The 19,913-nt window shown below is 52.7% G+C and overlaps 3 protein-coding genes across 13 annotated transcripts in view; 1 reads left to right on the forward strand and 2 right to left on the reverse strand.

Moving 5' to 3' along the window:
- The window catches only part of Flii (FLII actin remodeling protein), a 13,989-nt gene extending 7,837 nt beyond the window's left edge, over positions 1-6,152 (reverse strand). For both annotated transcript variants that reach the window (XM_005067667.4, XM_005067666.4), the window contains exons 1-9: positions 5,987-6,152; positions 4,370-4,480; positions 4,039-4,110; positions 2,168-2,248; positions 1,805-1,890; positions 1,556-1,717; positions 1,263-1,366; positions 636-811; positions 400-557 (exon numbers count right to left, since the gene is read on the reverse strand). In XM_005067667.4, coding sequence (XP_005067724.1) covers positions 400-557; positions 636-811; positions 1,263-1,366; positions 1,556-1,717; positions 1,805-1,890; positions 2,168-2,248; positions 4,039-4,110; positions 4,370-4,480; positions 5,987-6,049 — 1,013 coding nt within the window. In that variant the 5' untranslated portion in view covers positions 6,050-6,152. The remainder of the gene's footprint in view (positions 1-399; positions 558-635; positions 812-1,262; positions 1,367-1,555; positions 1,718-1,804; positions 1,891-2,167; positions 2,249-4,038; positions 4,111-4,369; positions 4,481-5,986) is intronic.
- A 478-nt stretch (positions 6,153-6,630) lies between these two features.
- On the forward strand, positions 6,631-12,768 carry Mief2 (mitochondrial elongation factor 2). 8 transcript variants are annotated; one of them, XM_021225821.2, is made up of 5 exons: positions 7,224-7,479; positions 7,840-7,922; positions 9,383-9,535; positions 9,899-10,061; positions 10,599-12,768. In XM_021225821.2, exons 3-5 carry the CDS (start codon positions 9,389-9,391, stop codon positions 11,690-11,692), a joined length of 1,404 nt encoding a protein of 467 aa, XP_021081480.1. In that variant the 5' UTR covers positions 7,224-7,479; positions 7,840-7,922; positions 9,383-9,388; the 3' UTR covers positions 11,693-12,768. The 8 variants fall into 8 exon arrangements, 7 of the variants coding, with proteins under 7 accessions (XP_040604712.1, XP_021081480.1, XP_040604710.1 ...); XM_040748776.1 differs by having other exon boundaries at positions 7,840-7,918; XM_021225822.2 differs by having other exon boundaries at positions 7,840-7,883.
- A 3,452-nt stretch (positions 12,769-16,220) lies between these two features.
- The window catches only part of Top3a (DNA topoisomerase III alpha), a 41,433-nt gene continuing 37,740 nt past the window's right edge, over positions 16,221-19,913 (reverse strand). For all 3 annotated transcript variants that reach the window (XM_040748780.1, XM_040748782.1, XM_040748779.1), the window contains one exon: positions 16,221-18,685. In XM_040748780.1, the coding sequence (XP_040604714.1) occupies positions 18,507-18,685 (179 nt within the window). In that variant the 3' untranslated portion in view covers positions 16,221-18,506. The remainder of the gene's footprint in view (positions 18,686-19,913) is intronic.

Genomic DNA, 19,913 nt, shown 5'->3' on the forward strand with positions numbered 1-19,913 from the left:
GACAGTGCCAGCCAGAGCTTAGGGGATATGGTGTTACAATTGGGACCAGAGGAGAGGTGTCTTCCTAATTCTTTGACTCAGAACAAGGGATCCACACGATCTACATGAGGGTCAGTGATTTTCAGAAGAGGATGGGAGGCACAAACTTACATGGTGCTGGACCCCTTCTGACCTAGACCCTAATATTATCCTCCTAAAAGGTGCTCTGGGCCTCCAAAGCCAGAGAAACCTTGTTTCGAAAAACCAAAAAAAAAAAAAAAAAGGTGCTCTGGGGTGGGAAACCTACGATGGGTGTGATGGGTGTGGGGTGGGATGGGGCCTTACCCCTGAAGGTTAACCAGTCATTAGCAGAGTACGGCCGGATCACCAGCTCCCACCCTGACCCACCCTGCCCGGTACCTGCAGAGACTCTCAGGAATCAGCTCCAGGTTGTTGTTAGCTGCCATGAATTCCTCCAGGCTGCTGAGCTTGCCAATGCCAGAAGGTAGCCCGTCGAAGTCCAGCTTGTTGGAGTTGAGGTACAGCTTCTTCAGCTTGGTCAGCTTGCAGATGGCTGACTGGAGGGGCAGGGCATCAGTTAGGGCAGAGCCCAGCGCGCACACCCAGCCCACCCCACACCCCAGGCTCGGGCTCACAGGCAGGGATGTGAGCTGGTTACGAGACAGATTCAAGGTCTCCAGGTGCACCCACTGGTCAATGCACAGGGACAGCTCTGCAATCTGGTTGCTGCTGAGGTTGAGGCGGCGCAGGTTGGGGAGAGTGTACAGGCACTCTGGCACCCTTGTCAAGTCGTTACACGACAGGTCCACATCTGGGGCATTGGAGGGAACATCAGTTAGGACCCACACAGCAGCCATCGGAAGCAAGGCTCACTGTGAATCCCTAAGACCACCAGGTTGTGTGGTCTTAGGCAAAGATCTTTGACCTTTAGTTTCTATGTTTGAGAAACTCCCTCATAGCAGGTGGTCTAGTGACAGAAACCCAGTGTAAATTGACCGTGGTGTGTAGAACTGTAATTCCAGTACTCGAGAGGCTAAGAGAGAGGACTGCTATGAATTCAAGGCCATCCTGTCTACACAGTGAGTAGCAGCAGACCAGGCAGCCAGAGTCACACAGCAAGGCCCTATCTAAAAAGCATTTTCACAGTAAGCTAACGTATCTGTGAAATGGGATTGAAGAGGCAGGACTCCACCCCTTCATTCCCAAGGAAGTAGACAAGCTCAAAGGGGTGAAAACTTAGGGGCTCCCCAGACAGTCCAGACCTGAAAGGTTGCTCAGGCCCTCCAGACTGGTGGGGAGGTTGCTCTGGGTGCGTTGAGTATTCCTCAGGTGCAGGGTCTGTAGGGCCATCATGGCTGGGAGCTGCCTGTAAGGATAGAAGTGGTCACCCTCAGGCAAGTTCATTCAACGGGGGTAGCTGGGGATGGAGTAGACAGGAGGGTAAGATCAAAGGGCGGGACATGATGTCCAGCAAGTACAAGCCAGTGCTGAGGCCTCGGGCCTAGGGTGGGCAGGGCCAGGACCCCTGGGATGCCAGGAAAAGCAAGGCACCTACCGGAGCTGTGCGTGCAGCAGCGGGTTTCCATTCAGCACCAGGGTCTGGAGGTGCACAAGGCGGCGCATCTGAGGCGGAAGGCTCTCTAGGCGGTTCTCACTGAGGTCCAGGTACAGCAAGTCGGTAAGGTTGATAAACAGCTGGTTGGGGATGGAGTCGATGCTGCAGCACAGAGGGGAAGGCTGAAAGTCAACACGTCTCATCTGGCTCTGCACTGCCCACCCGTGGCGCCCTCCATCTCCCCAGCACCTGTTATGGCTGAGGTTGAGCACCAGCATGTTCTTGGCGTTCTCCAGCTCCCGTGGGCATTCTGTCAACTGGTTATGACTCAAGTCCTAGGGAACAGGGGCAAGGTCAGGCCAGGTGGCCCACCTCATGCCTCTGCTGTACTCAGGGATCTGGCAGAACACTGAACAGGGAGTGGGGAGCATTCAGGGCCAGAGGGAAACAGATCCAGACTGGAAGGGGGCGGGGTTAGGGAACAGATTCCATGAGTGATGTTGGCCCAGCACCGTCTATTTAAGGGATGATGACGGCTCCAGAGACTGCTGTCATGAGTGAGGACTGTGTAACTAGGCATCCTAGGGACCAGATGGGCAGGTAACCACTGACCAGAACCGAGAGATCATCCAGCTTGAAGATATCGTCCGGGACTCCAGAGTTCTTCAGGCTGTTGGCCCGAGCTACAATGGCCTAGGTGTATAAGGAAAGAATTTGTGGTCCTTACCCTCTGCCCTGGGGGAGAAACTCAGGCCAGATGAGGGGCTTCTGCAGAGCCTGGAGGCAGCCAGGTCTGAGGACTCGCCCACCTCTGACCTTTGCTCACACAGTCCATCTGGTGGGCTCGTCCTAGCCTCCTGGTGAATGTCTATTCAAACTTTAAAACCCAATACCAGTGTGCCCCAGAGCCCCACAGGGCCCTCAGAGTTGTGGTACTGGGATGTAAACCCAGGGCTTTGTATGTGACACTGTCACTGATCTTCGTTTCCACCTACTTTTTTGTTTCTCCAGAGACTATGTGACTCTGGCTGTCCTGGAACTAGCTCTGTAGACCAGGCTGGCTTTGGACTCACCAGTCTGGCCAGGCTCCTCCTGCCTCTGCCCCCTCCCCCCAGTGTTGGAATTAAAGGCATGTAACCACCACCTTCAACGCCACTTTTTTTTTGTTTTTTTGAGACAGGGTTTCTTTGTGTAGATTTGGAGGCTGTCCTGGAACTCGCTCTGTAGATCAGGCTGGCCTTGAACTCTCAGAGATCCGCATGCCTCTGCATCCCGAGTGCTGGGATTAAAAGTGTGCACCACTTCCGCCCAGCCACTTTTTATTTTTCATTTTTAGTCAAGGTTTCCTTAGCTTGTCCAGAGGAGCTTGAACTCACTCTGTAGCCCAGGAGGGCCTTGAACTTTCCATTTTATCTACTTTAGCCTCTCATAGCTGGGATTATAGTTTCTGTGCCACTGTCTCAGAAGAATACATGTTCTTTCTTTCCTTTTCTTTTATGGGTATGTGTGGATGCCTACATGCATGTAAGTGCACCATGTGCAGCTCCATGCAATCATTGCAGGCTAGTCATGGCCTTGACAGATTGGCGCAAGTCAGCTAACTCCCCAGTTATGTGATCCTAGATATGTCACTTCATCACTGTACCCCTAAGTCTCACTTAGGTGTGTAGAAGTCTGAGCAGAAGTGAGGGCAGTGGTGTTCACTGCTGTTTCTGAGTCTCGATGTTTAATGTGGCCAGAGATACATCTGCTGTTTTCCTACGTGCACCCCACCTGCTGGAGGAAAGGGGAGACTTGAGCAAAGCCAGTGCAGCAGTGTGGATGCGAATGGTCTCCACAGGCTCATCTACTGGAATGCTTGGTCTCCAGCTGGTGCAACTCTGGGAAGCATCAGGAGGTGTGGTCTTGCTAGAGGAGGTGTAACACTGGGGCAGGCTTTGAGCTTTCAAAATCCCACACCGCTCCAGTTGGCTTCTCTGCTTCGTGGCTGTCTGTCTCAACACGTGAGCTGTCAGCTATTGCTCAGCACCACAGCTGCCTGCTGCCTTGCTCCCGACACCATGATGGTCACGCACTCACTCTAACCCTTGAGTTGTGAGCTCCCAAATGGAAGGCTTTCTTTTATAAGCTGCACTGGTCCTGTGTTTTGTCACAGCAACAGGAAAGTAACTAAGACAGCTAGTAAGTGGCAAGGTCCTGGTTTACAGTCAGGAAGCCCAGGTCCAGAGCCTGGTCCTGAATCTCATCCAGGGCTTCTGGCCCTGCAAAGACAGGCCCGACTGAAGCCTGCAGAGCCGGCAGGGGTCTGATTTTCAGTCACACCAGCTACACTGCTGTCTGGGGGTGACTTCTGAAAAGTCACCCTACTTGTGTGGCCGGGTCTTTGCCTGTGTGGTAGATGTAGAGGCACATGGCAAAGAAACCAGCAGCATGTTCTACCTGCAATGGCTGTGCTCACAACTGTCTGTGTGGCCACCACTCACCCGAAGCGCAGGCAGGCTGGACAGCTCCCCATGCAGCGTCGTCAGGTTGTTGTGACTCACTGACAGGTGCTCCTGGACAGGACAAGAATCAAAGGCTCAGGGGGGCCCCAGAGGTGCAGTCCCTGTCTGCCTGTAACTGCACATCTGGAAAGGCCATCCCAATAGTCCCCTCTCTTTTACACCGCACCTCCCCCCCCGGGTTGGGTGCCCATCCCCACTCCATCATCAATTTTTCCTGTTTTCTCTCTATGCGACTAATCTTTTTGGCAGGGTGTGCCCACCTGGCCCAGTCCCATCGACAGGAACCCTCCCTGCTGCCCGGTGCCCTTACCAGCTTCTGCAGAGCCCCTAGCTCTTCAGGCAGGTAGCAGAGGCCCGTGCGGTTCAGCTTTAGCCATCGCAGACTGGTCATAGCTTTAACATTCTCAGGGAAGTAGCCACCCTGGTGAGAGCAGTCAGGGTGAGGACAGTGAGGGAGATGGGTGCCTTGGCTCCCAACACCTTCTGTGGTCCCCATGGACGCTAGGGGCCACAGTCACCTCCTTAGCCTCTTCACTTTGTTTCAATTTCTGACTCACAAAATGACACTAAGGAAAGCCCTGAAGGACAAACCTACCCAAATCTGTCTCTCCTGCAGTGTCCCAGGGAGGCCAGATAAACATGGTGTGTTTCAGGCAATGCCCAGCACTCCACCGTGGTTAGTGGCACTCAGCTTAGCCTGGTGTTCCAGGCAGTTTGGGTTGTCCACAGTGAGAGTCCCCCAGCTGTACTAAGAGCCCAGCTCCCCACCCTTCCTGGCACAATCTCTTCATTCATTCGTTCCTCATATGTAATACCCACTTTACTTCCCCTCGGCCATTTCTTTTTCTTTGGGTTTCCTGAGGAGTTTCTCTGTGTATCCCTGGTGGGCCTTGAAGTCGGAGATCCACCTGCCTCTGCCTCCTGAGTGCTGTGATTAGAGCAGTGCACCACCACTAACCCTGGCCATTTTGACATCTGAGCAGCATGAAGTTTAATTGCCTTTTGTTATTGTCTCCTCCTCCTTCAGCCATAGAGACCCCAGGTGAGGATGTGGACAGGGTTAAGCAGTGACAACTGTGTACAAAGTCAAATGTGTGTGCAGGTGAACCCAGGAGGACTACACCTCCTCCTTAGTCCCCAACCCGACATCTAAAGGGAAGCAGGCCTCTGAGCTACCCCTCCAGTCCAGCTTTCCTCTCCCCTGGGCCCAGGATCAGCCTGCCTCCTCCTCTTCATCATCATCATTATTATTTTCAGGACAGGGTTTTTCTGTGTAGCTATTGTTATTATTAATTATTATTACTTTCAAGACAGGGTTTTTCCGTGTAGCTATGGCTGTCCTGGAATTCTTTGTAGACCAGGGTAGCTTCAATTCAAAGAGCCACCTCCCTCTGCCTCCCAAGTGTTGGAATTAAAAGATTGTGCGCCACCACGCCCATAGCCTGCCTCTGTCTTGACTATTAAGAACTTGGGCGGCCGGTTGCAGGTCCCCTGGCCCATCAGTCTGGCAGTTGCGTAGACCACACCGCGGAGGACCTCGCACACCTGTCAGACACTACAGACTAACAGATTCCTTTCCATTCCAAGCCTCGGAACAGGCTGGTCCTAAACCCCCTGGGGCAGATGAGACTGTAAGAGGAGACGTGACTGCCCCGGGACTACAGGGTGGGGCGGTGGCCGGCTAGGGCGTGTTCCCTCGGTGGTATGGGCTCGGGCGCGTGACCCGCGGGACCCTCTCCAGTGCGGTCGGGGTACCCCCACCCCAGCCCCGGCCCCGGCTCCGGCTCCGGTCTTCCGCGGCGGGCGGGGCAGGCCCGGGAAGACTCCCGGAGGCCCGCCCGCCCGCCCGCCGGTCCCGGAAGCGCAGAGGGCGCGGCCCAGAGGGGGTGGCCTCGGGGTCGCCCTCCCACTGACCCCCCTTGCTAACCTTGAAGTCGTTGCCGCTGAGGTCCACGCCGCGCACGAACGGCAGCACCCCGGTGGCCTCCATGGTGGCGCAGGTCTCCGGCCGGCAGGGAGGACGCGGGGCGGCCGGGAGCCGCGGGCTGGGTCAGCGCCGGCCCCGCCCCTTGAACCGGCGCGCGCCTCCTCCCGGCCGCGGCCTCTGCGGGAAGTGCGGCGCGGCGGCCCCGGGAGCTGGAGGCCTCGCTGGGCCCAGACTTCTCGCGAGTTCGGGGACTGGAGAGGCCTGCAGGGGGGGTCCGGGACTCCCACGGGAAGCGTCCACTACCTCCAGTCTCCAGTCGCAGCGTCGAGGGCGGGGTCCAGGCACTGTCTCTTGGGCCGCTTTAGTCTCTGAAGCTGGCGGTGACCCCGGAGAGGTTATGATGCCAAAGCCAGGGGCACAGGCGGCTGTGCCCACAGACAGGGGGTGGTAGTGAGACTTCCGGGTGTGTGGGGCCTAGCCCTTCTGTTTCTGGACCCCACTTTGCTCTTGTGTAACATGCTTCCCAAAGCTGTCAGTAGCAAATAGGTACTCCATGGGGCAGCTGAGGGATCAGGGAGCGCGAACACTTCAAAATATTAACGAAGCAATGAATTGTCCCCGCTTGGCGTCAGGACTCCCGCCACTGCTCTTTATTGGCTTGCTTCGTGCTCTAGAAGACCCGCTGGGCCAAGCTGTTAGTGACTGGCTAGGCACGGTAGGTGCCTGAGCAGACACAGCGGTCCTAGGGACGTTCAGGGTCTGCAGCTGGTGTTACAGGCGGGGAGACAGGACTGATACTCGACTGAGTTCGAACAGCAGGTGGCAAAGCTCTTTTGCCATTGTGTGCCAGGCAGGCCAAAAGGAAATGAGACCACCGGGCACTCTCGCAGGGCTGAACCTGAGAGACAGAAGGCGGGCCTTTGGACTAAGTGCAGTTCTGTCTGCCTGACTCACCAAGGGAACGTGGGCCCGGACAGCTTTCTCCACACAGAGGATCCCATTACAAGTATACACAAGGTCAGACGTGAGGCTTAGGCAGGTCTGCCGAGAATTGAGTCTTGGCTTCAGTGTGAGGCCCTTTCTCAAAAACAAAACAACATAAAAAAAAAACACCACCCACAATGGAAATAAATTAATCATGCCCCGAATAACTATCACTCACCCCTTCTCCCCCACCTCCCCCCATCTAGCGCAGACAACATAGCCTTGCCCCTTTAAATCCGGAGTGCGTCCGTGGTTTCCGCCCCCTACGGTCCAGGGGCGTGCCTGGCGATCATTGGCCGAGCTGCGCAGTTTTGAGCACGTGTGCGCACGAGTTGTGCTCTCGGATTGGAGCGAGGGCTTGCTTATCCAGCGTGCCTTTCGGGTCACCTGCCGCCCCGGGCTCGGCGTTCGGTTCCCGGGGTTCGCACGTTCCATTCCCAGGCGGGTCCTGGGGCTTCAGGGTCCTGCTCGCTGCGTCCTCGGGTCGGTGCGCTGACGCCGGGACGCAGGTACGGCTGCAGCGTGCAGGGAGGCCCGGGGTCTCCGAGCCCTGGGCGTGGCACGCGTCCCTATGCAGGTGGAGGCGTGGCTTGCGGTCACACCGCGGTGGGAGGGAGGACTTGGGGACTGAAGACCTGAGTTCGAATCCTAGCGTTGGCCCTTCCCGACTTGGGTACTGCGCATGAATTCCCTGACCTCAGTGACTTCCTCCTTGAATAGAGTTTAAGAGTCATTTGCATTTCTGCTCAGCCCTGATCTAGGGCAATCGGTTTTGGCCTGAGGATGACAGGTAACCAGGCTCTGAAGAGTCAGGTTATTTTGTTTGTTTTAGGCAGGATCTTTATTATGTATCTCTGGCTCCCTTACAGCCTTGAAGTCACAGAGATCTGACTGCTTCTGCCTCCGAAGTCCGGTGATTAAAGACCTGCACCACAACCCTGGGCCTGAGTTGGTTATTTTTAACTACCCATTTTATTCCCTCCTTCCCAGAGTTTGAACACAAGACCCCTCCACGTGCAGGGCTGAGTCCCATTTTAGCCAGGTGATGGAGTGTAAACCCCCTCCATTTTTGAAAGTGGGTTCCTGGTCTGAGGGCAGTGGTAGCCAGTATAAAGAAGCAGAAACCACTTTTGAGCTTGTGTTGAACCCCCTGGCTGACCTTTAACCTTGCCAGGCCCAGGACAGGGTCTTATTTTTAGTCTGGGAGAGCAGACAGGTGTCCCAGCTGAGTCACAAAGTGCTTCAGGCTTCAGCTACTCCAGGCATCTTGTCACTTGGCAACTGGGTCCCCAGGCACCCATGGCCCTGAAGGGAGGGCTGAGGCCCTTGGGCCCCAGCAGGCAATGACCTTCTGGCTTAGTGGACTGGGCCCTGGAAATTTCTGTTTCCTTTCCCAGGCTCTTGATCCCGTCCAGTTTTCCTTACAGAAAAACAAAGCCCTTGGCTTTAGGCCTTTCTCTCGCTTTCTTCCCATGCCCAGCATTGTTCCAAGTCCAAGGGGCCTGCAGCCACTCCTGACATAATGGGATATTTAGGGTTCCTTTGCTCACCACTGGACCATGGGGCCTTTATCTTTGACTTGTACATGCCCCCAGCCTGGCCTCTGATTCAGTTCTCCTGCCCCTGAAAGTTTTCCTGTTAAGATGACAGGGTGGGGGATGGAGGGGGTGTCAGTGTGTGACTGGATCCCTGAGTTTGCTGAGGGTTTGTCAAAGGTCTGACAGGCAAGCATCCAGGCAGGCTTCCTGGGAACATATATTGCAAGTCTTTCTGGGGACCTCTGGCTCCTCTTGATAGGCTCTCACACAGGGTGGCTGTTCTAGGTGTGTCAGATTAGGAGTCTGAGAACCTGACCAGGAGGCATGTGGAAAATGGAAATATTCAGGTTTTGAGGGTACGTGAGTCTGGAGGCTATGTTGTGAGTCCCAGACTGTAACACTCTGTTGACTTGGCAGCTTGTGTCTGTAGAATAAGAGTAGTGATGGTGAGCTCTGTTTTTCAAGGTCTTGGCAGATGTCAGAGACCTTGGAGGGTGAAGCCAGGAATCAGGCTTGGAGCCTTCCTATGGGAGTCCCCTTCCAGAGTGGGGAGCTGTGGGTTTTGGATAGGGGCCTGGCAGTTCCTCTACTTCCTTTTTTTTTTGTTTGTTTGTTTGTTTTGTTTTGTTTTTTCAAGATGGGGTTTGGAGGCTGTCCTGGAAGTAGCTCTTGTAGACCAGGCTGGTCTCGAACTCAGAGATCCGCCTGCTTCTGCCTCCCCAGTGCAGGATTAAAGGCATGCACACCACCGCCTGGCCCCCTACTTTCTAAGAAGCCCTTTGAGCAGTCCTTTTCTCAGGAAAGCACCTGCACAGTCAGCCCTACCAGTCTGGCTGCCCGCTCCCTCAGCAGCACACCCCTGCCTCTCTTGCAGGCGACCATGGCGGAGTTCTCACGGAAGCAGAGGAAGCAGCGCGGCAGTGAAGGCCTGGGCAGTGTGGTGGACTTCCTCCTAGCTAATGCTCGTTTGGTGCTCGGTGTGGGCGGGGCTGCAGTGCTGGGCATTGCCACCCTGGCTGTAAAGCGGGTAAGGCCAGGCCAGGCTGGCAAGGCCTGCCTGAGACCTCCACAGGAGGAGGCGGGACTGGGGAGCTGGGGGGTGGTGGGACCCTTTTTGTTGTTTTGCTTTTGGAGACAAGAGTTTCTCTTTGTAGCTCTGGCTGTCTAGGAACTCACTAGGTAAGACCAGGCTGGCCTGGAATTCACAGAGATCCTCCTGCCTCTGCCTCCCGAGTGCTGGGATAAAAGGCGTGCGCCACCACCGCCTGGCAGTGATGGGACTTTTTGAGGCAGGACTGGAACAACGCGGGCCCCCTGCTTTTTCACCCTAGCTTTCTGGCGTGCTTTCCCCCGGCTCCCGATGCTCTGATCTGTGTCACTTTGCCTGTAGCTCATCGACAGGGCCACTAGCCCTCGGGATGAGGATGACGCCAAGGGGGACAGCTGGAAGGAACTGAGCCTGCTGAGAGCCACATCACACCAACAGCCCCAGCCCCCCCCTGCCGCCCTCAGCCAGCCCACACCTCTTGTGTCCCCCTCACCCTCTGCCCCAGGTGAGAGGCTCTTCTTCCCATCTCATGTGGCGAGTTGCGCGCAGGAGATGCAGTCTTCACAAGGTTTTGCTCCTCCCTGGGTTGTGGGCTCCTCAGATGATTAATGGGTATTGTAGGTCCATGTTTTTCTGTTGTAGTAAGGATAAAACCCAGACCCTCACATATGCCGAGCCGGCGCTCCACCACTGGGTTCTTCCACAGTGATTTTACCTGCCTGCTTTCAACTATAACAAGGTTGCACCATTTGATGGTGGGGAGCCTCAGATGGGGAAACTGAGGCCTGGAGAGGGGCAGGATCTGTCTTCCCCATTCTCCGTGAAGTTGTTTTAGTTGTAGGAGCCAAAGTGTTGGGACTCTGGGCCAGTGAGACTATCTTTGTCATCATGCCCTCACTGTCCTAAGGACCTGACCTCAGGGCTTTCTCAGTGGCCGTCACAGGTGAGGATGAAGCCGGTGCGACTGTACAGCTAGTAACCAGGTAGTTTTCATAACTTGTGGGACCTTCTGATGTATTCTCCTGGCTGCTTCTCTCTGCAGTGGAGCCCACACCTGCTCATTCGCAGACAACACAGACACCTCAGCGCAGCTCCCTGGCACCCTTGTGCCTGACGTTCCAGGAGAAGCTGCTGGCATTTGAGCGCAATCATGTGATTGTCCCGGAAGCCCGTGTGGCTTTGGTGAAACAGCTGGCTGGAGACATTGCCTTGGAGCTGCAGGCCTACTTGAGGAGCAAATTCCCGGAACTGCCCTTTGGTGCACTTGTGCCCGGTGGGCCTCTCTATGATGGGCTACAGGCAGGGGCTGCTGAACGTGTGCGCCTGCTGGCACCCCTGGAGTTAGAGCCAGATCTGTGGAGCCTGGTACCTGGTATGGACACTGTGGCCAGGGAACCTCGATGCTGGGCTGTGCGCAGGACCCAGCTTGAGTTCCATCCCCGTGGGCGTAGCCCATGGGACCGCTTCCTCGTTGGGGGTTATCTTTCCTCTCGTGTCTTGTTGGAGCTGCTACGGAAGGCCCTGGCAGCCTCCGTCAACTGGCCAGCCATTGGTAGCCTACTTGGATGTCTGATCCGGCCCAATGTGGCTTCGGAGGAGCTGCTGCTGGAAGTGCAGCACGGGAGCCTGGAGTTCACATTAGCTGTGCTCATGGTGGTCCCTGGGGCCAGCACTGATGACCGCCTTCTGCTAGCTTGGCCCCTGGAAGGGCTGGCTGCCAATCTCTGGCTGCAGGATCTGTATCCAGTAGAGGTTGCCTGTTTGCGGGCCCTGGATGACCAGGATGCTGGCACTCGCCGGAGGTTGTTGCTGCTGCTGTGTGGTGTATGTCGTGGCCATCCAGCTCTGGTACATCTGGGTTGGAGCCACCTGACTCAGGTGGTTCTGCATCTGGGTAAAGAGGAAGTGGCCTGGACCGAGGAGGCCTTAGGGGATCGATTTCTGCAAGCCCTGGAATTTCTGGTGGGCAGCTTGGAGCAGGCTAGCCTGCCCTGTCACTTCAACCCCAGCGTGAATCTCTTGGGCAGTTTTCGGGAAGAGGAGATCGATGACATTGGCTACCTACTGTACAGTGGTCTCCAGGTCCCTGAGCGCCTGCTCCAGGTGGATGAGGACCGTGATTGGCTTGTTTTCTGATGTTGGAGAGCAGCAACCATCTCCCTCCCAGTGTGTGGTTTGCTTTATTTTAGCCAGAGTGGAGGGGAGAATACATTACCTAAGTACATGGGTGGGGCATATGCCTGGGTGATGGTAACCAGGATTCCCAAATCCAGAGTCTGGGTTGCTGTCACCTAATGTGGCTAGCCTGTCCTGGCTTTCAGTGCCAACCACACTGATGCTCCCTGGCCCTCTGGGGTTAACTTAGGATCTTGGGCTCAGTCTATCATCACCAGCAATGAACTCAAGAATGAGACATGGCTTTTTATTTATTTTATTGTTTTTTTTGTTTTTTCGAGACAGGGTTTCTTTGTATTGTTTTGGAGCCTGTCCTGGAACTCGCTCTGTAGACCAGGGAGACATGACTTTTGATTTCCTAGGCTTCATCTAGTGAAAGGCTGGTTCCAACGTTTTGTCAAGAAGGATATTTAATATTCTTGGTTGGGTGACAGCCATAAGTATCCTGGAGGCACACACAGCTGGTCATTCAGTCGTATGTGTTTGTTATTCCCTGGGCCTGGAATCACCCAGTACCCTGGAGGATAACTTTTTAGGATGGTGTTTTCCTGATGGTCATGCATTTGTTTTTCTGGTTGAGTCCTCAGGCCTTGAAGTGGAAGTTGTCTCCCGTGCTGCCTGCCTGCCTGCCTTATACCCCAGGGAAGGAAGGTCTTGTATCCTCCTGCTTGGTGGGTTTTCTCTGGAGGTCCCAATTACCTCTGGGAGAGCCCCTTCCTCATTGAGGAGCTGAGCTCTGTGCTGTCTATGCAAGGCTACCCCACATTGGCTGCTTCTGGACCTCACTGCAGGACAGAGGACATGCCCCTCCCAGAGGCCTGTGTGCAGTCCTAGCCTCTGCAGTGTGCCAAAATATTCATGGTAAATGTCTGTGCCCTCAGCTGGCACCCTGGTTAAGGTGGCATGACTGGAGGATAGAGATTTACCTCCTCTGCCAGGGGCCTTTCTATTTTAGGTACCCCCACACACACCGTACACAGTGAAACAAAGCTATACCTTGAAGAAAGAGTGTGAATAAAAGGAGAAAATTTTTTTTATGAATGTGTGATTCTTGCTGGCAGAAAATGGTCTTAATACCTTTGTAGGTGGCTGCTTGGAGCTTCACAAGTCTTGTAGCTGTCTTTGTGTGGAGGCTTGAGGTCACTGTGGAGATGGCCAGATTTCTGCTTTAGAAGTTTTCAGGAGCTAGGCAGTGGTGTCGCACATCTTTAGTTCCAGCACTGGGGAGACAGAGGCAGGTTGATCTCTGTGAGCTTGAGGCCAGCCTGGTCTACAGAGTGAGTTCTAGGATAGCCAAGGCTATACAGAGAAACTCAGTCTCAAAAAACAAAACAAAAAATCACAACAACAAAAATGTCTCTTCGGGCTGAAGAGAGGACTCAGTGAGTATACCTTCACCCCTACCACCCATAACCAGGGCTGAGACTTGCCATCTGCACTATGGGAAAAGAGCAGCTGGGTCTCAGCCTGAGAGGCCATCATGTATGTGGCCTCAGTAACAACTGAAGATCCAAACATTTGAGGGATACTGTTAATCTTTTGGTTCAGACCATCTCTGCCTCAACTTGGCCTTTAACGATGGTTTTATCTGGCCTTGAGCTCATGCTACATTCACATGCAATCTTGTAGGCCTGTGAGAGATCTGGGGCATAAGTCTCCCCTTCGTTGGAGACAGGGTGGCCAACGGGTGGATGGCCAGGGAGCTGCCTCACTGCTCAGGTTTCTAAAGTAAGCTTTCAATTCCACAAGTGGCCTTTGATGCTTGTACTTTTGTTTTTTGATTTTCAAGTCAGGGTTTCTCAGTGTAGCTCTGGCTGTCCTGGAACTTGCTTGTAGACCAGACTGGCCTCAAACTCACAGAGATCCCCCAGCCTCTGCCTCCCAAGTGTTGGGATTTTTTTTTTCGAGACAAGGCTTCTCTGTATTGTTATGGAGGCTGTCCTGGAACTCGCTCTGTAGACCAGGCTGGCCTCGAACTCAAAGAAATCCGCCTGCCTCTGCCTTCCGAGTGCTGGGATTAAAGGCATGCGCCACCAACGCCCGGCTGCCAAGTGTTGGGATTAAAGGCATGTACCATCACTGCCCAGCACTGTTTGTACTCTTAATACAATTTTCCTTTGTAATCCGGTAAATGTCTTTAAAAACAGCCTTTGTTAGTCAACCAGTTGCAGCATAAAAACCCTGGCACATACCCCAAGGCAACACCAACCTCTCTGGTGACCCATGGATCCTCCACACTGTTTGACAAACTCCTAAGGTCTTTTTAGTTCACTAAGGCTGGGCCTTAGTGGGTGGATGGCCCGATGCCCAGGCCTTTTCACTTTCATGGATTTTAGAAGGACTCCTCCACATTTGGATCACAAGCAGAATGAGTACCACTTCCCAGATGGAAGCGGGCATTTGTGATATGGCCTCAGTAACAGTTAAGAAAGAGACCTGTCACTTGGGGCAGATCTTCCATTCCAAGGACGATAGCAGGACATGAGTGTCTTGGTTTGCTTTCTATTGTGATAAACACCATGACCAAAAGCAACTTGGGAGAGGAAAGGGTTTATCTAGTTCATGTGTCCCTAACCAGTCAACTAAGGGAAACCAAGGCAAGAACTCAAGCAAAAAGGACCCTGGAGGCAGGAGCTAATGCAGACAACATGAAGGCTGCTTCCTGTCTCATTCCCGATGACTTGCTCAGCCTGCTTTCTTCCTTCCTTTTTTTTTTCCGAGATAGGGTTTCTCTGTAGCTTAGGAGCCTGTCCTGGAACTCGTTCTGTAGATCTGGCTGTCCTCAAAGTCACAGAGATCCGCTTGTCTCTGCCTCCTGAGTGCTGGGATTAAAGGCTTGCGCCACCACTGCCCCAGTCTGTTTTCTTATACAACTCAGGAATACCTGCCCTGGAGTGGCCCTGTCTGCAGCTGGCCTCTCCCACATTAATCTGATTAAGACAACCTGCTACAGACTTGCTTACCGCCCAATCTGATGGAAACATTTCTTATTTAAATTCCCTTTTCCCAGATGACTTTAGCTTGCATCAAGCAGACATAAAGCTAGCCAACACACTGTCTAAAAAGGATCACCTCATTCCAGATGAGGCAACTGAGGATCCATGGGTATGAAGGGGAATCAGGAGCCAACCTGAAGCTAGATTTGTCTAGTCCTGTCCCTAGTGCAGCCTGGCCCAGCAGTTCTTGGTCTCAGCACACCCAGGAGTGTTACCTGTGTCCATTTAAAACTTAAAAAAAAAAAAAAGCTGGGTGGCGGTGACACACACCCTTAATCCCAGCACTGGGAAGGCAGGGGCACATGTGTCTCTGAGTTCGAGGCCAGCCTCGTCTACAGAGTGAGTTCCAGGACAGTCAGGGCTACACAGAGAAACTCTTGTCTCAAAAAACAAAACAGACACACACACACACACACACACACACACACACACACACACACACACACATACACACACACACGTAGTGGGAATCAATGCTACCTGAAAAGGAGGTCTAAGATGCTTTATTGAATATAGACATCACTTACTGGGAAGCGCTCTGTGGTCCCCATAGCAGCCAGGATCCAAACGAGAGATTTGCTTTCTCTTCCCCTTTTATCTCTCACCTGTCCCACATACCCCTGTGGAGTGTGGACAATATCTTGGGTATGTGGGCTTACACACACACACACACACACACACCACAGAGAGGGGGGAGATTAATTTTTAGGGCACCTTGGGGTCCTGAACCTGTGAACTGTGGTATAAATTTGAGGTGTCCCTAAAAGGCTCATGTATTGAAGGTTTGGCCCATGTGGCTGATGATTCTGGCAAGCTCAAAAAAAAAAAATCTGTATTAACACACATGGGTGGGGTAAGCAGAGCCTGTGCTCAGCATGAGGTCCTGGCTTTAGTCATCAGCACAAATTAAAGGCAACTGAGCTGAGCAGTGGAGGCCCTGCCCACCATCACAAAACACACAAAGGACTTGCAGGCCTTCAGCATGATGTGATCTGCCTGTCAGACTGTCTCTAGCACAGAGACCTATCTGGCAGCTGCCTTTAGAGTTGTTTTCAGAGATGGGATTCATGGCTGTGCTGGTTAGTTTTTTGCCAAGTTGGAACAGCTAGGGATGAACCTGGGATGAAGGCACCTCGATTGAGAAGGTATCTCCATCAGATGGCTTATAGGCAGGTTCATGGGAAATTCTCTCGGTTAATTATTGATGTGGCAGGGCTCAGTTCACTGTGGGCAGTGCCACCCCTGGCCAGGTGGTCAGTCATACAAGAAAACACTACTGAGCAAGCCATGGGGAGCCAGCCAGGAAGCAGTGTTTCTCCATGCTCTCTGCTTCAGCTCCTGCTGACTTCCCTCCATGGCAGGCTATAAGCTGGGGGATGAAATGAACTCTCTCCTCCCCAAGCTGCTGTAGTCACGGTGCCCATCACAGAAACAGAAAGCAAAACCAGGACAGTGTCTTTGACAAAGAAATTACTTTCAGGGAAAGCCAAGTATGAGTTAAAGTTGGATTTACTTAAAGCAGAAAGGTACAGCGGGAGGAAGAGAGGCAAGAGGCTGAGACCTATGAGTGTGTATGAGACAAGATGAGTGTGGGTGTACAGCTATTGGTCACGGTGGTTCTCAAGTTACAGCTCTAGCCCTGCTGAGAAATGTCCCTCCCTCCCCCATTCTGGTATTGCTCAGTATAGCTTAGCAGACATACACTAAGCAAATATTAGCATGGCCCCTGCACAAGGATGACATGCAAATCCACCCAGTGTTCCCTATCTTTCTTTGGTCTCGTATTATACTCATGTCTATAACCTGTGATAGAAGGAAAGAATGGAAGTTTAAGGGAGGTTTACGAGGGTGCTGTTGAGGGTTAGGGAATAGGCTCTGCTTGAAACTCAATGGGATACAGCACCCTAAGCGAAGGCAAGCCTGCTTACTGCCCTGAATGTCTTTGGAAAACACAGGTAATTTTGGTTTTATCATTGCTGTCTGAAAAATTCCAATTTCATTAGCAGGGCCCACACACAAGCCTGAAGTTCCTCCTCCCTTTCTGCCTCAAGTGACTATAACAGCACCCAGACTCCACGGCCAGCAGAGCAGGAATAGTGGTGCATGCCGGAAACTCTGGGAGGCTGAGGCAGAAGGCGCGGGTTCAAGATCATATTACTCCACAAGCATAGCACAGCTGTAAGACAAGGACAAAAGAACAACTGAGGCTGTGGAAGAACAGTAACTTCCCATGTTGTTGTCGAGACTAAAATGCTACTGACACTATAAACGCTTAAAGTTAGCTAAGGTTTTAACATTTCATTACTATACATATATCCAAAACACTGAGATGGCATCCAGATACCAGTGAATGAATGTCACAGCAGCCCCACTCACAAACAAGTGACAGCAGTCCCTCTCAATTGATCCAGAGCCCTGGAGTCTACTGTGGGCACAAAACATCTCTGAGAGAGGGCGAGGGGGCTTTCTCATCTTCACTGTGCCTGATGTAAATGCTATCATTGTATGCTGCTGTGAACTCGGGGATGTGAGAGGATATGGCCCCACATGTAAGTAGGACTACTTACCATACCAATGGGAGCTTATTCAGACATAAAGATGGAGTGTGGGGGCTGGAGAGAGGAGAAGCAGGTAGGAGCACTTCTCATCCTAAAGGACTAGAGTCTGATTCAAGCACCCACATGGGGTGGCTTACAACTACTTGTAACTCCAGCCCTAGGGATCTGATGCCCTCTTCTGGCCTTGGTGGGTACCTGCACACATGTGGCATACATTTCCAACACACATAATAAAAATAAATCTTAAAAAAAATGGAGTAATGACTTATAGTATAATCTCAACAAATCCTGTGAACATTGTGCTAAGGGAAAGAAGCTAGGCACAGAAGGATCCTAAGTGTGGCTGCAAAGTGTCCCCACTGAGCAAGGGTAGGAATATTCATTGGTGAAGCCTGGCTGCCAGCCAGGCTGAGAGCTACTGGTCTAAGCAAAGGCTATATAGTTCAGACCTGAAAAAACTCCTGTTGCTTCACAAATTAGCAACTCAAGGAGCAATTCACATTTCACTTTTCAACTGTAGGACAAAGCTAGCACGGCACTTCTAGAAGTTTATGGGGGACAAAAAAGAAAAGAAAAGGCACATGGCCTCCTCTGGAAAGTATGAAGAAGGTCAATGCTCCAAATCGGGCAGCTTCAAGGGGAGCCACAGCAGGGAAGACCTGGGACAAGAGGGAGCTGAGATGCGGTGGGGAAGGTCCCAGGAAGAAGCCCCTTCGCCTTACTGGCTCTCTCTGCACACCACCAGAAAAAGTGGGTAAGTTTTTATTAAGGCACATGGACTATGGGTGTCCTAGAGGAGCAGGAACGGAAGCATCCGCAGACACACCAGGAGAGCCACTTCTCAAACAGTTGTGCAGAGAGTCCCATCCGGGCTGCCCAGAGCCTGTGCTGGCTGGAAACACTACCCGCTTGTCACTTGGCAGCCAGCAGCCAGTCAGGGCTTGGGTGGTCACCAAGGTGTCAGTTTGTGCTTCCACGTGGACTGACCATCTTCTCACTTCTCAGAAGTGCAGTAGCTAAAGCCACTCCTGAGCAGACACAGGAGCAATACTCAGCAGAGGCAGCAGACAGTTCTCCAGGGGTCCCCATCTTTGTACCCCCTCAACAAGGAAGGCCAACTCCAAAACCCAGTTCCTCTCCATGTTTTCAGGACAGTGGTGGTCACCCGGTCCCAGTTAGCTCATTTCCTGGTCTAGGCAGCTTCTTCCACTTTGCCTGCCCTCATCGGTTCTGAGGACAAAAGGGGCGGGTGTGTCCAGGCTGGTGGCAAAGGCTACATTTCCTGGGCTTTTTGGCTATAGATCCTGCATCTGAGGAACCAGCTCTTAGTCTTTTGCTTGTAGCCTCTGGTCTCTGGGCTTTTCCTCTGCCTCTGGGCCATGGTGGAGCTGCAAGACTCCCTGTGGGAGGAGACAGGGAAAAGTTGAATTCACAATTGAAACCCTCGGGTAGCAAGAAACAGGCGCAATGCCAGTTGTGGTGGTGTGTGCCTGTAATCCTAGTAGCTGAGAGATAGAGGCAGTTCAAGGACAGCTTGGGCTATGTAAGACCCTGTCTCTGCAACAAAACCCAAACCAAGGTACAATGTTGGGTAGAAGTGGCATCTGTTTTACAAGTCACGCGAATCCATGGGCTCGATTCCTTTTGCTCTGTGAAGGCCACCAAGAATATGGCTTATCCTACCACCTGTTACCTGCTTTATTCTTCTTTTTAAATTATTTTATTTTATACACTTTAAACCCATCACTCAGGAGGCAGAGGCAGGGGTATCTCTGTGAGTTCAAGACCAGCCTGTTCTACAAAGCAAGTTCCAGAACAGTCAAGGCTATTACACAGAGAATCCCTGTTTCGAAGAATAAACAAAAAGCAGAAAAAGACCCCAAAATCTTTTTATTTTTACCTGTGTGTACATATATGTTTATATGAGTGCAGATGCCTGCAGGAGAGGATACTGGACTTCTGGAGCTGGAGTTACAGGAGGTTGGTTGTGAGCCACCTGATGTGGGTGCTAGAACTGGACTCAGGGTCTAACCACTGAGCCATCTCTCCAGCCCCGCTTTCTTAGTCTAAAGAAACCGGAGTTCTCAGAGACCCTGACCTGATGAGAAGGCAGCGGTGTACTTTCTACACACCCTTTCTGTGTAGCAGAAACCCAAGCACTCAGTAGCAGATGGGGAGTCTGTGGTCAGCAGCCACTTCCTTGCGTGCAGTTCTTAGCACCACAAGGAACCTTCTAGGCTATAAATAGGCTGCAGTGCTGGCTGTTCTGTCACTGAAGACATTTAGTTATCTGGCTCAGAGGCCATATGTCACTTCTGGTGGCCCTGGGAAGTCTCAGGCACATCAAGGCTACGGGCTCGGCAGTTACTTCAGATATGGGCATAGCGAAGGGCGCACTGACTGCGGGCCTCAAGTCCTATGCTCTTCCCCAGGTCTTCCGGTGCTTCTTGCATCTGGCGGCCCGCATGTGAAGTCAGCCATGGTGGCACATGCCTGCCATTCTGGCACTCAGGAGGCTAAGGCAGGTTTGTAAGATTGAGGCCAGCCTGGGCTACATATATAACCTGCCTCAAAATATGCACCCCAGTCACAAATAAATGACTAAAATGAAAGGTCATAGTCTCAGAC

The sequence above is a fragment of the Mesocricetus auratus genome, unplaced genomic scaffold (genome assembly GCF_017639785.1).
Source record: "Mesocricetus auratus isolate SY011 unplaced genomic scaffold, BCM_Maur_2.0 Super-Scaffold_100007, whole genome shotgun sequence".
NCBI classification, from domain to species: domain Eukaryota; kingdom Metazoa; phylum Chordata; class Mammalia; order Rodentia; family Cricetidae; genus Mesocricetus; species Mesocricetus auratus.

Excerpts from the sequence above, each read along its gene's own strand:
- Mief2 (XM_040748774.1), top strand. The coding sequence starts at position 8,984 with ATGTCAGAGACCTTGGAGGGTGAAGCCAGGAATCAGGCTTGGAGCCTT. Across the intron at positions 9,536-9,898 it reads CCACCCTGGCTGTAAAGCGG|CTCATCGACAGGGCCACTAG; the intron begins GTAAGGCCAGGC and ends CTTTGCCTGTAG. Across the intron at positions 10,062-10,598 it reads CCCCTCACCCTCTGCCCCAG|TGGAGCCCACACCTGCTCAT; the intron begins GTGAGAGGCTCT and ends TTCTCTCTGCAG.